Source organism: Solanum tuberosum, unplaced genomic scaffold (genome assembly GCF_000226075.1).
Source record: "Solanum tuberosum cultivar DM 1-3 516 R44 unplaced genomic scaffold, SolTub_3.0 scf00010, whole genome shotgun sequence".
Classification (NCBI taxonomy): Eukaryota; Viridiplantae; Streptophyta; class Magnoliopsida; order Solanales; family Solanaceae; genus Solanum; species Solanum tuberosum.
The window spans coordinates 1,817,859-1,833,361 of record NW_006238936.1 but is presented as its reverse complement, the minus strand read 5'-3'; the positions used below and the strand labels follow the sequence as shown (position 1 = coordinate 1,833,361).

Here is a 15,503-nt window from a genome sequence, read left to right as displayed (position 1 = left end):
CTAATCACCACACCCAATTTATGTGGACTCTTACATGATCATATGATTTGTTTAAACTTATTTAAATAGATATATATCAAAAATATAATTTATTATTAATTAATTATTATCTTTTTTGGTCTATATATAAGTGTCAGATTCTAGTTGGTGAAGTAACGATAATGTGTTAACATAGATATAAATCCGAATATACCTTACTAAAGTCAGAGTGTAAATCTCATATGTCATACATACACATTACACATATAGATGTAGCGATTGTATAAAGGGTTTATATATTTTGATAACCAGTAAATATTTAGATATACAAATTTTACAATGGTAAAAAAAGTTCAAATTGCTACTATTTTTAATGGTAACATCTATATTTTTGACAATTCATTAAGGATTCGTTTGGTAGAGTGTATATGCAAATAATGCTTGTATTAGTTATACTTAGATTATTTCTTAAGCATTTTGATTTGGTGCATTAAAAATAGTCACAAATATCATTCTAATTCTAATTCTTAATCATATTCTAATTCATGCATTAGAATCATTGCATTACAAATACCATAAATTTTCATATATTAATAATTTTGATATATATAGACAGTGTACAAAATGTATGTCATCTTTTGATTGATCTATATTAGATCATGAGCAATTACGATAATAGAGGACAATAAATTGACGAAAATGCTGGCAGTTGCTTGATTACAGTAGCAAAAAAAAAAAAAACCGAAGCTCGATTACAGTAGCAAAAAACAAACAGTAGCTTCATTACAAAAACAAATTCAATCAAGCTTGTTTAAGATTTATTGTTGTTCACACATGTAGTTCTCTTGTGTCCGGTTCTCTTACAAATTGAACGTTTATTCCTTCTCTTGCTCTTGAAATTCTCACCGATGCCTTTGACACGTTTTCTTTTTTTTCTTCCAAGCTTAGTATCGACAAAAGGCGAAAGAATGTTCACATTAAGCAATTCTTCTTGAACACACTATTCCGACTCAAGAGGGACAACATTAATAGAATTCATATATGCAAGAAGGTACACTTCAACTTTATACAAAGGCGAAGAGTACTTATAGATGCTCATACCTTACTCATTGCCATGTTTCGATCGCAAAACGGCTATCGCGTGAGCACAAGGTATCTTGATCAAGTCATATTCCCTACATGAACATGACTTTTCCAGTAGGTCCACATAGGCAGTAACACCCGCACCGAACACGGTAAATTGATTGCCGTCCCTGGTTATATTCTCCACATACAAGGAGTCGCCTTCTATCATTTTTTTTCTTGCGATTTTTTCCGCAGCTGGCACCATTTGATTACCCATTGATTTGAGGATATATGCATTCCTCTCCCTAAACAATTCTCCAAACCTCTTAGCAATCGAATTAAATATAGATGCCACGGGATACTCTCTTTCGTCTAGCAACTTAGCTTTGAGTGACTCAGCGTTATTTGTGGTCATCACATCATATCTATTGCTAGGAAAATGTGTCCTGCTCCACTTCTCAAAACCAATATCATGCTCAAGGACGACGGTTGCCGCGGGAAATTTGTTCCTGAATTCTACAAAATGATTGTAAAACTCCTCCAAAGAATAAGCCTTTGCCGCATTGTAGTAAAGATAAAGGTAATCTCCACAATGATGATTTATGCAGAGATTTTCACCGAGGTGCCTCATACAATATCCATGGTGAGCATGATTGTAAACGTTCACAATACCGTTGGCGATAATCTTATGTCTATCGGAGATAAAACATAAATCTGGTTCATCGACCACAATCTCCTTCAATTTCTCAAAGAAGAATGTCCAAGATGCATCATTCTCTTTGTCCACGACACAATAGGCAATCGGATAAACATGATTCTCCGTATCTTGTTCAACAGCGATAAACAACACGCCCTCGTATTTACCATGTAAATGAGTGCCATCAACCGCAATTACCTTTCTTATGTGGGCTAATCCCTTAATGCAAGCACCAAAGGCCAAGAAATAATACATGAACCTATGACTATCCTCGTTTACCATGAGACAATAACTAGAACCAACATTAAGTGTCTCGAACATCTAAGAAAAAGTTGGTAAGTATGAATATATGTTCTCCGCTGTCCCTCAGACCATTTCCTTAGCAACCACACCACCCTTCCAACATTTCCAATAGCTTGGACTACAATGAAAAGAATTAAACATAGCTCTTTGAATCTCTTTACCATTTGGACCCTTGCCATCACGATACATATTTACACAAAGTGAAGCAATCACTTTGATTGAAATTTTTCTATGGCTATTGTTGGCATGTTCAACGCCACAACTATGTTCACCAATGTACTTATAGATACGAAATCTATCCGTACACTCATATTTCCTCGCCCACAACATCCATGCACAATTGCGAGTTACATATTTCACCTTTAAGTATTTAGTACAACTCTTCACAGTAGCAAAATCGAAAGACTTTTTTGCCGCTGCTTCGGCTAATAACAATTGCAACTCATTCTTGATACTGAAAGTTTGGTTTATACATAAATTAGTTCCATCGGAGAAGGAATGATTGGATTGTGATCCCAATTCCTTTTGTACCTGCATTTCTTCACAACATTCGGGTTCAGGATCTTCCGCATCTACCGGCTGAGTTTCCACATTAGTTGGATCATCATGTATATTCATTGAATGATCACCCAAGCTCTCATTTAAATTATCACCCAAGCTCTCCTTTGAATGATCACCCAATCTTTCATTTCCAATCGAATCATTGTCGCCGTTAAATGAATTTGTTGGTTCAATTGGAGGCCTCGCATTGACGTTTATTCTCAATGTAGGCCTAGAGCCATCAATACCAATATCTAACATGTACAAGCTCACGTGCCTATCATTTTTTATGAATGTGAGATGTATTTTTCCCCTCCCATTCATTTGATAGCTAATCACCGAGTCATTTGGCTCGCAAGTTAACTCACCGACCTTAATTATGCTTGCAATCATATCGTCATATGAACCATTGCGACGAAACGCAATGGGCACTGTCGTCTTACTAAAAGATTTCCAATTCCAGCTTTTGGGAGTCTCCTCCCATACTCCCATATAATCACCACCAGCAACAACAAATTTAGTTACTGTGATTATCGACTACAAAGATATATACTACATTACAATATCAGTCATTAACAATCGATGAAGTCTGACATCCGTACAGAAACGCGACTGAATGAGATCGTGGTTCAAAATGCAACTCCTGCAATGGCGAAACAGATCTTTATTGCTTTTAAACTACTAAAATGTATCCATAATAAGTTATCAAGTGATTATTATGGAAGATTTCTCAAATTTCTAAAATGGCGGAAAATCATTTTGAAACTTGGTTTTTGAAAGAAAATGGAGTAAAAATGAAGATGGAGTAGGAGATGATGATGATATTACCTTGAAAATGGATATTTTGGCCGGAAAACTCGCTGAGATCGTCACTTTCTCCAACAACAAAAACGAGTTGCTCTCTTCTTTCCCGTTTGGTTTTTTTCTTTGTTTTTAATATAACTTTTAAAAAATGCAAATAGATATATATTATTCCAAATTAGTTGGAAAAGAAGGGGGGACCATAGTGGAGATATGGAAACCTAGTGAGGTCTTTTGTATGTGTCAATTAGGGCACATGGAAGATATCATTAATAGTGGTTGTACCACAAATTGTTCAAGACTTTTGTCTTAATGTTCAATTAAGTTTGGAGAGTGGCTATTTTGCCAACTCTCCCAACTAACTATGTTAAAGTTACTAAATATAATATAATATTTAATTGACTATTTTTTTGATTTCTCTTCCCCACAAATTTGTATATCTTAGACAAAATCAAATTTTACCGCATTTATTCTCTTTATGTATAAAGATTGAGCAACCTTTTGAGGGAAATGCCGTTGTTGATTCATAGCAATAGTAGCATAACCAAATTAAAATTTTTGAGCACAACCAAAAAAAAATTTGGATGTTTTTTACTATAAGACTCAATATCAAAATAATTATAAATATTAATTTAGAGTTTTTTATTCTTGTTATTTATTTTTAGTGCAGTATTCTTATAGACATAATGCATTTATATCCATAGTAAATGTTATTATTTATAATCATAAAAATTCAATAAAATGTTAGTCATGTATTTGCAATATATTACCTTGGATATTATTGTAAAAAAATAATTTATTATTACAAAGATTTGAATAGTTTAACTCAAAATTCTAATATTTCTGTTAGAAAGTATGTAGTTTTTTTTTTAACATAAATTTTTGTGACTCAAAAGTTTTAGGATCTAAAAAAGATTTTACTAGTCTCATTTTTCAGATAATGTGGATAAAAAAAAAGATTATATTCTGGCCATAGTTGTGCCTTACTCATTGTAAAATTTTCCATATACTAAATCATAAATGTGTCAATACTTGTAATGAGTATGTGTACATGGAGAAAGTTTAATTTAAAAGTTGATTGGTCTGAGAAGTAGAACATAACGTAACAGAGTTTTAATACAATGGTATCACATTCATTAACTTTAATGAATCACTTGTGAAAGGTTTATCAATTGAAAATAATTCTTTGATGTATTTTGGTATCTATTTCAAAGGGTATTGATTCTAGAGTTCGAAAAAAGCTTAATTAAGAGATGCGTCTTAATGCACATTGTACATTAACCATAAGACATGTCACTTGAAATTAAGATATTCCGTGTCTTAATGCACAATGTACATTCGCTACATACTTGTTGACAACAAGACGAACTTAGGCCACTGAATAGGGGTTTATGGGAACTCAACAATTTTAGCACAAATTCTATTTTTGTATTGGGAAATTCAATAAATATATAAGAAAAAGGACTAGAAATCCAAACAAAGTGTTATTTATTTTGTCCAATAGCACAAAAGAAACTTTTTAAGCTTAGCTACCCCTTGGTCACCACTCACCACCCACCATATATGTCTTTATTTTGATTTTTGTCTCTTTTTAGTATAGGAATTCAAATGTCAAATTCTGAATTCGTTTTGCTTGAGGATTAACTGTATCATTGTATAACTACAAAAGTTATGCTTTAAACCAAATTTATTTTCCTTACACATGTAGTTTTTATTTTCTTTTAATGAGGTTTTAAGAAATACAAAAGTTCTATTCGGCTCCATCTTTGACCTATAACTCCTCTGTTTCAATATGATAAATAATAATAAAAAAAGTAATAATAATATCAAAGAATAAGATAGTATATGTATAATAATAACAATCTTGATAATGTGGGAGTAAAAGTCTGCTTTGATACTAACGCAATATCGATAATATAAATTTGTTGATCATCCTAGATGTCCTCATCTACCTTAACTCGTAACGTAACATTAGAAATCTTTACGGATAATTTTTTTCTTTTTGATGTACATGGATGATTTAAAAATTATGTACTGATGTTGATAGTGATGATGATTGTGATATGAATTATGACTTGAATAAGGATGGAAGAATCCCATTGAAAATGTTTTTCTTATTAAGTAGAGTATAATTTAATAATGTGTGTTATTTTTTAAAGTTACATATATGTTTCAAAAAAATATATTTTCTTTTACGTTTAAATCAAAGGCTTGAATGTTTTTAAAAATAAAATACTTATTTTCTATTTTAAATTTCATAAAATTAAATGCATAAAAAAATTATTTTTAATTTAAATTTGTCTTTTATAAGTTATATTCTATTATACTTAGTTACATATATATAACTCATAAGGTGTGTAACTGTAGGAATTTCATAATACAAAAATTAAGATGCAAGTATAAAAAATGTATCCGAATCTGAATCATATTATTAGTGATGTTTAGTGTATTTAATTAACTTATCATCCCTAAGTAATATAATGAAATAATAGAGTATATTATGACAATTAAGAAGCTATATCAAAATAATTAATCCCATAAATAAGGAAGAAGAAATGCAATCCTTTAAAACCAAATTAAACATAACAAATTTAGAATTTAAACGATAAGATTTCTGAGTTGATAGAGTGAGTTCTAAGGTGAACCTCTATCCTTATTGTTCACATGTAGATAGGGCTAAATATCGAAATATTGAATTCTATCGAATCCATAAACAATTAGAAATAGTTGAATGGGACAAATGTTCAAAAAAAAGTGACCTCTTGTCTGTAAAAGAAGAGGCCAGAAGGTCCATCATTTGGCAACAAAGCAAGTTTCACAAAGCTTTCTGCACCTTTTTCAGCAGTTAAATTCCCAGTATTAGCGTTTACGTCTGTTTTGCAATAACCAGGACACACCGAATTAACGCGAAAATTCGGATATTTAGTAGCTAAAATTCTTGTGTAGGCAACCAAGGCTGCTTTTGAGACTCTGTAAGCTGTGAAATTAGTTGGCCATCCTTTGGATTCAATTGAATTTTCTGTAAAATCTTTGAGAAATTCATTCAACACTTGCTCCACCTTTTCTTCTGTTAGGCTTTTTTCATCACTTAGAACTTTTTTAGCCCATTCGTTGCGCAATAACTGTAGAGAATAACAATTAATATGCGAAACAATAAATTGTACGCAAATCTTTATCACTAGAGAGACTGTTTCTAATAAACCTTAAGGTCAGGGGAAAAAATAGTCCAAAGCAGAATATAGGAATAAAATAAGGGGAAAAGGATAAATATACCTCCGAACTATCGTAAATGGTATGCAGATACCCTCCGTCATACTTTTGGGACATTGATGCCCCTGCCATAAAAAACTAGAGCATATATACCTTTTATACTAACGGACATCACATGTCATATAATCTTATCCACTGGTCCGACATTTATTAAATATCGGATCAGTGGATAAGATTGCACCATATGTCCCTATTTAGTCTTCCGTTAGAGTGAAGGACATATATGCTCAATGTCCAAAAGTATAACGGAGGATATCTCCATACCATTTACGCTAGTTTGAGGATATATTTGTCCTTTTTCCCATAAAATAATAACGGAAGTAACGTTACCTTTAACTTCCCTAAGAAAGAAGCAACATTAACAATCCTTGGGGAATTAGAGAGTTGAAGGAGAGGAGCAAATGCTTCAATCATTCTTTTTGCACCATAGTAGTTTGTCTCCACACATTGTTTTGTCAACTCATAATTTGTAACAATTTCAGGATATGATTTCATTGTACCTCCATCTTTCTACATAGTAATTAATAGTTAGGATATTGTAACTAGCATTTAATGCGTATATATATGTAAACATAAAAATAAATAACAAAATATATTAGAATTGGAAATATATATATATCTTACTCCATTTTCAGTAGAAATGGTTAAGAAATCTCCTTCTATGATCTCTTTTAGTACAAGGACATCTCCTTCTACCATTAATCCACCAACTCCTGCGTTGTTAATCTGCAAAGCATAAATTCATAATTTCTTATTTCTCTGAACAATTAGGAAAATATTTTTAAAAATGTTATTAAATTAAATTTATATATAATTGAGAATATAATTTTGTCAGTATCGTTTACACCATCGGGTATATTACAAAATGATATCTTTTTGATCTCCAGTAACAGGAAAAAATGTTTTAAAATAAATTGCACATGGATGTTACCTATTTTTGTGGATCTTAAAGATCTTATGTCTTACAGTAGATGATCTTCCTCACAAGGAAAATTAATTTTTTTTAAAAAAGAAATGCTATAGTATATGGTTGTACCTATTTTTGTAAGATCTCAAGGAACATAATAAGCATTTTGGACCTAAATAAAATTGGTAACTGAGTAGTGTACAACATTTACGCGTCCCTTACAGAAAATATTAATAAGGACAACAAGTAAAATGGACCAAAGAGAGTATATAATTTAATTAAATCCTTGCAACTTGATTAATAACATGGCTATGAAACTTGTAATGTTCAATTTTCTGAGAAAGACATTTAATAAAATTAATTATAAGAGTATTTGTTTAAATTTTTATTTACTTCTTCTTAAACGTATGATTTAACTAATACTCCAAAATCTGTAATATTTCCTTTATAAATCATACGTTTAATTAATACTTCACAAATTGGATCAGTAAACGTGGGATTTTGAGTTTATCAATTTTAATTACTTCTAGCAAACTCTTAAAAAGAATTGAAAAATTATTCATACGTAATTTTTTTTAACATAAACAAAATATGTGTTAAAGTTAATGAGTTTTGCTGAACAAATATAAACAGATCGGATGGAGTGATAAATAGTAGTTACCAGAATATCAAGCCTTCCAAATTTTGTGTTGATGAAATCCACAAGAGAAGAAATACTAGTTGGATCCATAATATCAAGTTGATGAAACAAAACTTGATCATTAGTAAAGTTTGACTCCTTTTTGAGCCTTTCAATAGCTTCAATGCCTCTTTTTTCATCTCTTGATGTCAACACTACAATTACACCTTTGCTTGCTAATTGCTTGCATGTTTCATATCCTAGTCCTTTATTTCCCCCACTCACCACTGCATACCTGACCATACCATATATCAAAGATATTTAAATTATATACATCGATACTATAATATTTTCTACACTAGCAACGTAGTTCTTATAGATGGCATATTAGATGACTTATTTACAACATCAGTGCATAGAACTTAGAACGAACTTCACCAAAAAAATAAATTATACATAGAAAAAAATAACTACGCGATTGTATTTGTGAATATATATATATATATATATATATACCTTGTGCTCTCGACGTTGGTGATTTTTTCTGCCATTGTTGGAAGTTGCAATATAAGTAGCTAGCTTTAGATATGGGGATTGTTTGCTAATTGCTATGTGTTCTGTTCTTTTTATTTAGGCAGAGTGTGTGTATTTATATATGTCAATGTTAGTGTTGTCCTATTTTACTATGACTAAAGCACGTTGCTAAAAGCCTAAATTATTAAGCATTTCTTCACCATTACTCTATTATTCAACTTGCTATATAATTATAATGATTAACGAATTTCAAAATATTCGCCAGTAGTTTACATATCAAATATTTTGGGGATCTGTTTCTTGTATTAAGTATATAGATATTTTTTCTGTATATTAGATACGCACACACTAAGCATCTTCCTAAATAATAACTTGCTTCATCTTATATATTATTGTTAGTGTTGAACCTGTTTTTAGTGTCATTGCGTTGACAGAAGCACATTGCTAAAAGCCTAAAATTTTAAACAATTTCTTCACAGAATTCAATGTGTGTCCTTAAACTATTTAATTCTCAGATGTAGAATTATTTTGTCTTTAGGATAAAACCGAGTACATTTTTCAAATGAATTAGCCAAACAAATTTTTATTTATAGCCAAAATGACTTGAGTATTAAGATGAAAAGGTGCAATACAATATTACAAAGACAAAGATCCTTTTCATGTTTTAAAGATAAAATTGACGAGAATACAACAAGAATTTAAACGTTATAGTTTCTGATTCGATTTGTATCCTTATTTTTCACACGTACATATTAATAGTTGAATTATCCAAATGTTCAAAAAGAGGTGACATCCTTTCTGTAAAAGAAGACACCAGAAGGTCCATCATTTGGCAACAAAGAAAGTTTAACCAAGCTTTCAGCACCTTCTTCAGCCGTTAAACTTCCAGTATATGCAGTCATGTCTGTACCACAATAGCCAGGGCACACCGAATTTACGCGAAAATTCGGATATTTTGAACCTAAAACTCTTGTGTAGGCAATCAAGGCTGCTTTTGACACTTTGTAAGCTGCAAAGTAAGTTGGCCATCCTTTGGCTTCTACTGAATTTTCTGTAAAATCTTTGAGAAATTCATTTAACACTTGCTCTACCCTTTCTTCTGTTAGGCTTTTTGCATCACTTAGCGCGCACATTTTTAGCCCATTCGTTGCACAAAAACTGTACAAAAAGTAGGAAATCGAAAATCACTCAATAGCAATTGTACAATATCAATTACCCAATAGCTCTAATCCATGATAAGGATACTTATAACAAGATGAAGAAAATGTAGAAAAATTTCCCACATTATATTATACAAACACATTGAACTAGATAGTATTTTTTTTTACTATAAAGTATAAATCGATGTTTTTTTGTGGTGTGTTACCTTTAACTTAATGGTGTAAAAAAATCATAGACTAAAAGCTAAACTCAACATATATAATTAAACGAAGTAATCATAAGAGATCATTGTCATTAAATTACTATATATTTAATTAATTACCTTTAACTTCCCTAAGAAAGAAGCAACATTAACAATCCTTGGTGAATTAGAGAGTTGAAGGAGAGGGATAAATGCTTTACTCATCCTTTTTGCACCATAAAAGTTTGTCTCTATGCATTGTTTTGTCAACTCATAATTTGTAACGATACCTTCAATTGATTTCTCCATAACACTTTCGTCCTCTTCCTGCACAATTAATTAAATTATTGTACGTATCGACCAACTTTAATGTATATGTACATACGTAATAACGTATATAATAAATTATAAAAAAATGAAATTTTATAAGTGGAAAAATCTTACTTCATTTTCAGTAGAAATGGTTACGAAATCTCCTTCTATTAAATCTTTTATTGTAAGACTATTACAATTTCCTTCCACCATTGATCCACTAACCCCTGCATTGTTAACCTGCAAATTAAAGCATTCATGTATATCTAAGGTTGACATCCATCTATATATTTAAATGGGGATGCTTTCTTGTGCTTTTCATTGTGATCCATTCCTAAGGCTGATTACTGCTCCAATGATTGTGAAAGAGAATCTTCTCCTTATTTTAATTATGATCCATTAGCAAATCGAGTAATCCTTAATGAAACGAAGCTCAGCAACAAAATCCTGTATAGTTGTCTCTCATGATTGAAAGATTAAGCAAGCTCTTTTCTGACACGGAATGATTTTTTTTATGCAGTCGTGAAAGATTTGGAGAAATGCAATGCCTAAATAAAAAATTCAATATTATATTTTTAGCGGGTCGGGTCATTAAATAGATATATATTTGGTTCTTAAAATTTTGATTAAAAATAAAAAAAATTCATGTCAGCAAATTTTAGTGAAAAAAAATAATTAAATAGCTTGAGTGACTTTCTATGCAAAGAAGTCATAGTTGAGTGACTTTCTGTTAAAATAATTGATAGTTGAGTGACCAGCAAAGTTATTAACTCAATTGTTTTGCATGCTAACTGCCTACATGAAGTCTTGTTCTAGAAGAGCTGTACCATGTAAAAGCACAATTTAGCTAAATTTTATAAATTAATGCTCAAGTTGTTAGAGTAAGTTTGTAATTTGAATTCTTCAAAAATAGCAATGAGTGCATGTTAAGGTCTAGACCTATCAATGATTATTTAAATTATGATAATGGCGGCAAGCTAAGTGCGCATGTTTTCCATGCATTCAGATATGCCAACTTGACTTTTAGCATTAATTCAGATGATGTAATCAATGGCATCTACATTCAAACCAGTGTGAGCGATATTGTAATAACATAGAAAATTGAAAGAGGGTTATTATTTTTGATTGTGCAATGGTCTTTGCGGTATTTTACTTAGGTATCGGTTGTCCCTATCGGCTTGCGGTTTTTTTCTCTTATTCATAAAAGTTTTCAGGTAAAAATTCTCGGTGTCATTATGCTATTTTTGTTAACTTTGATTATCATAGTTTAATTAATCTTTTTTTTATTATTATATGTTGTGAATATTATTTGTGTGTTATTTTTCCCAGCAAGATCCTCCAAAAATTAGTATTATCTTTTGAGGATCAAACTCAACTACTTTTTGGATTCAACATAGGTATAACTATTTTTAGAGAGTCTGAACAACTAAAACTTATAATAGGCCCTGCTGTTTGCCAGGAAAGTTGTGTATAAATCAGAATAAAACAGAGTATATCAGAATGGACAGATTCATATAGCCAACCTCGAACTTTTTTAGAATTAAGGAGAAGTTGATACAACACACCATTTGCATTTAATTGAAGATTATTCATTAGTACATGTTATTCTAGGCCTTATAGGCTTATATCATCAGCTGCGCGTTCACAATTAACAACATACTCTCATTCGAATGATGAGACTTCTTTTCGATCAAAGAACAAACCAGAAGGACCGTCATCAGGCTGTAGAGCAAGCCTTACAGGACTCTCCGCGCCTTCTTCAACAGACAATATCCCACTATTGAAATTGATATCTGTTTTCACAAAACCAGGGCAGACACAATTGATCTGTATAGACGGATGCTTCTTTGTCATGACCCTCGAGTACGCGTTCATTGCTGCTTTAGAGACTATGTAAGCTGACATTAAAGAAGGCCAGCCCTTGGTTTGAAGTGTATCTTCTTTGAAATCCTTCAGATATTGATTTATCACCCCTTCTATTTTCTCTTCTGTCAGGTTTTCGCTGTCATTTAATATTCCTGTAGCCCATTCATGTTTCAAGTTCTGAAAATGAAATTCAATCACTACTCATGGATATTATCTAATTAGCGACATTGATTAACAAACTTGTCACAACACACACAAAATAAGATTGAAATTATCAAATTTGCTGATAAAATCCGAGCTCAATCATTGATATTATGTATATTAAGTTTCCTGTGATTGTTAAGTATTATGCAGACAAACATCCCCTTCATATTATAAAGAAGAAAAATGAAAAAGAGAATCTCAGACTGGAAAAGAAAATTGTTGTCCTCTGGGAGGTCGACTAAGGCTTATTAAACATGTCCTAATCTTCCTATGCACATGTGAACGTTTTTCCCTGAATTAGCCAGCCCACACTTCGGCTACTAATAATGGGATAAGACCAAACTACTATATAGGATTTGTTATCCTCTCTCCGTAAGTACAGTGAAGGACTCACGAGTCACGCCTCACCCACCTGTTTGACTATGGCATCATCGACTCGCTTTTCAATCAAGATGATTCCATAACCATAAAGAAAGACATTTATTTCAGGATCAGTCCTGTCCCTAGATGTAGTAGTCAATCAGCGGGACATTCAAAGAAGCTATGCTCCGTAACTGAATGTTAATGAAAGAAAGCCCTTCCATCCTAATCTCATCTACTGAAAAGAGGGCTGGGCACAGCACATAAAAGACTATAGCCAGATGATGTTTTGTATCAATGAGTCTCCACTACTGTTAGGACTTCCTCAGAGTCTGTCAATCTTATTAACGGCATTTTTTTAGTAAGCAAATGCAGATTTGAGTAGTTTCAAAGTTTTAATCATACTTTTACTTCAGAATTTATCATTTGCACCAGCCAAGCTTGTATAAGTCTAAAAGTTTTAAAGTTAAATCACATTAAACTGACAAATGCAGCTATGTAGATGTGGAAAATTGCAAAAAGTCTGAAGAAATGTTGCCAGGTTACCTTTAGCTTTCCCATGGAGGATGAAACATTCACAATCCTCGGCGACTTAGATAATTGGAGGAGTGGAATAAATGCTTCAGTCATTCTCTTCACACCATAATAGTTTGTCTCAAGACACTCCTTTGCCAACTCAAATGACTGAGTCAATATGTCATTCCAATTGACTTGAGATCCTCCTGTCTATAGCACAGAGAACGATAAATAAAGCGTGCAAGCGATTAAGTTACGTGTCAAAAGTTGAATTTTCCACAGAGAGAGCGAGTGAGAGTTATGGCTACTGACCATGTTGCTTGATTGTAGAACCTAATAGACTCATAAAACAGGACATGTTCTGGTTTCTTGATCACTATGTACAGGCTACAGCAGATACCTCAATCCAATTTCATGGTTAATTCTATATCAAAATCAAGTTGCACATAAATTGATCAAACATGTAGTAAAATGAAAGATCTGGTATTGTTGCTTTGAGCGTCGTGCCTAATTATGATAAACTCTCGGGGTTGTGAATTCTCTTAGACGCGTCACAGTACACACCAAACTATGTCCATTTAGGTGGCATTCAAATACTAGTAAAATAAACTTTTAAAGAAGGCATAAATTGTCCTATAGTAATTAATCTCTCAGACGAAAGATTCTTGAATGTAAGAAAAGGAAATCTTGATATAGTTGAGGAAAACCTATACTCATATTATTCTGAAAAATAATAATCAGAAGTATTCATATCATTTATAACTATATTATCATAGTCATAATTTATTTCATACCTATAAAATTCATTCAAATCGATTTGCAATAATGCTCCCCAATGATAATCTGACGCATCAGTTTGTAATACTAAATTGTCATTTTCATCTGGTAATCTAAGTTTTGGCAACTTAGAGCATCGTTTAAGTTCTATGCATGACAGTAACTATAATTACAGGTAAGTTACAACATTGTAACGCAATTACAAGTAAATCTCTATAATAAGCATCAATTGATAACTTCTTGCACAATCAATTAGGCACTAAGTTACAAGTATATCTCTATGATAAGCATCAATTAGTAACCTGATGAAAATGGTAACTAAACTGCTATATTACACTTGATATTTGTCATACAACAATCAACTATGTATTAAGACATAAGTAGTTATTCCTCCGTTTCAATTTGTTTGCTCTTTTGCATATTTCGACAACTATTTAATTTTAACTTTCCACGTGACATGTTTAAGAGCACAAGATTAAAAGTCATTTTGGTACCTTCTACGTATCTTTAGTTTAAGACCACTAGATTCAAAAGTCTTTTTATTTTCTTAAACTCCGTCATAAGGTATGTTGCTCAAACTCTTTAAAATGTCAACAAGTGCGAGTTGGATTCTCCAAAAATTGTGACATAGGTGTAGCTACAAAAGTGAAGAGTTCGTGCAACTTAGGTCATAATTCAAAATCAAACAAACAAATTGAATAATTGATTCAAGTTAAAAGGTGTTACCCCACTGGACTCTTGTTTAGCTCTTAAGGCATCAACATCAGCATTGACTCCAGCTATTCCTGCATTATTCACCTAATAAAAAAAAACCACAAAATCAATAGTTCATTTTTCCAAATTGTTTTGGTCATAAAACAAGAAAGTTAAATCAAGAACAATATACCAAGATATCAAGCCTGCCAAATTTTATCTTAATAAATTCAGCCAAAGAATCAATACTAGAATTATCCACAACATCAAGCTGATGAAACACCACATTTTCAGCCAAACCAAAGCCTTTAAGTTTCTCCAAAGCTTCAATCCCTCTCTTCTCATCTCTAGCACCCAAAATCACCAACACTCCATGAGAAGCTAGCTGCCTACATATTTCAAATCCAATCCCTTTGTTTGCCCCTGTAACTACTGCATACCTGCACTCACATCAATTTATGTGACGCAGTTTGAATCGACACCAAATTTTAAAAAAAAAGAACAGACTTTTAAAATTACAGTCTAAAACATGTTTAAAACTTGTAGTAATAAAAACTTTACTTGGGTAAAATAGAAAATTAAAATTATAAATCAGATAAAGGGTATAGTAAAATACTTTGTGGCTCTGCCTTCTGCCATTGAGAATAGTTTTTGTTATCCTTTTAGCTAATTGCTTTGTTAGCTCATGTTCCAGTGAGATAATATACATATATATATT

General features: G+C 31.8%; 3 protein-coding genes and 1 pseudogene across 3 annotated transcripts; all 4 read right to left on the bottom strand.

Annotated features, from left to right (window-relative positions):
* Positions 1-1,081: 1,081 nt before the first annotated feature.
* Positions 1,082-2,023, bottom strand: LOC107062218 (uncharacterized). The gene has a single exon (XM_015312598.1). The coding sequence runs from the start codon at positions 2,021-2,023 to the stop codon at positions 1,082-1,084; it is 942 nt and encodes a 313-aa protein (XP_015168084.1).
* A 3,979-nt stretch (positions 2,024-6,002) lies between these two features.
* Positions 6,003-8,799, bottom strand: LOC102582129 ((+)-neomenthol dehydrogenase-like). Its single transcript, XM_006339469.2, has 5 exons — positions 8,698-8,799; positions 8,224-8,476; positions 7,280-7,381; positions 6,986-7,165; positions 6,003-6,507 (listed from the first exon to the last, which is right to left on the bottom strand). Exons 1-5 carry the CDS (start codon positions 8,730-8,732, stop codon positions 6,130-6,132), a joined length of 948 nt encoding a protein of 315 aa, XP_006339531.1. The 5' UTR covers positions 8,733-8,799; the 3' UTR covers positions 6,003-6,129.
* A 552-nt stretch (positions 8,800-9,351) lies between these two features.
* On the bottom strand, positions 9,352-10,582 carry LOC102579901 ((+)-neomenthol dehydrogenase-like; annotated as a pseudogene).
* Positions 10,583-11,882: 1,300 nt separating this feature from the next.
* On the bottom strand, positions 11,883-15,503 carry LOC102582452 (short-chain dehydrogenase/reductase 2b-like). Its single transcript, XM_006339470.2, has 5 exons — positions 15,402-15,503; positions 14,979-15,225; positions 14,819-14,890; positions 13,346-13,525; positions 11,883-12,412 (listed from the first exon to the last, which is right to left on the bottom strand). Exons 1-5 carry the CDS (start codon positions 15,422-15,424, stop codon positions 12,032-12,034), a joined length of 903 nt encoding a protein of 300 aa, XP_006339532.1. The 5' UTR covers positions 15,425-15,503; the 3' UTR covers positions 11,883-12,031.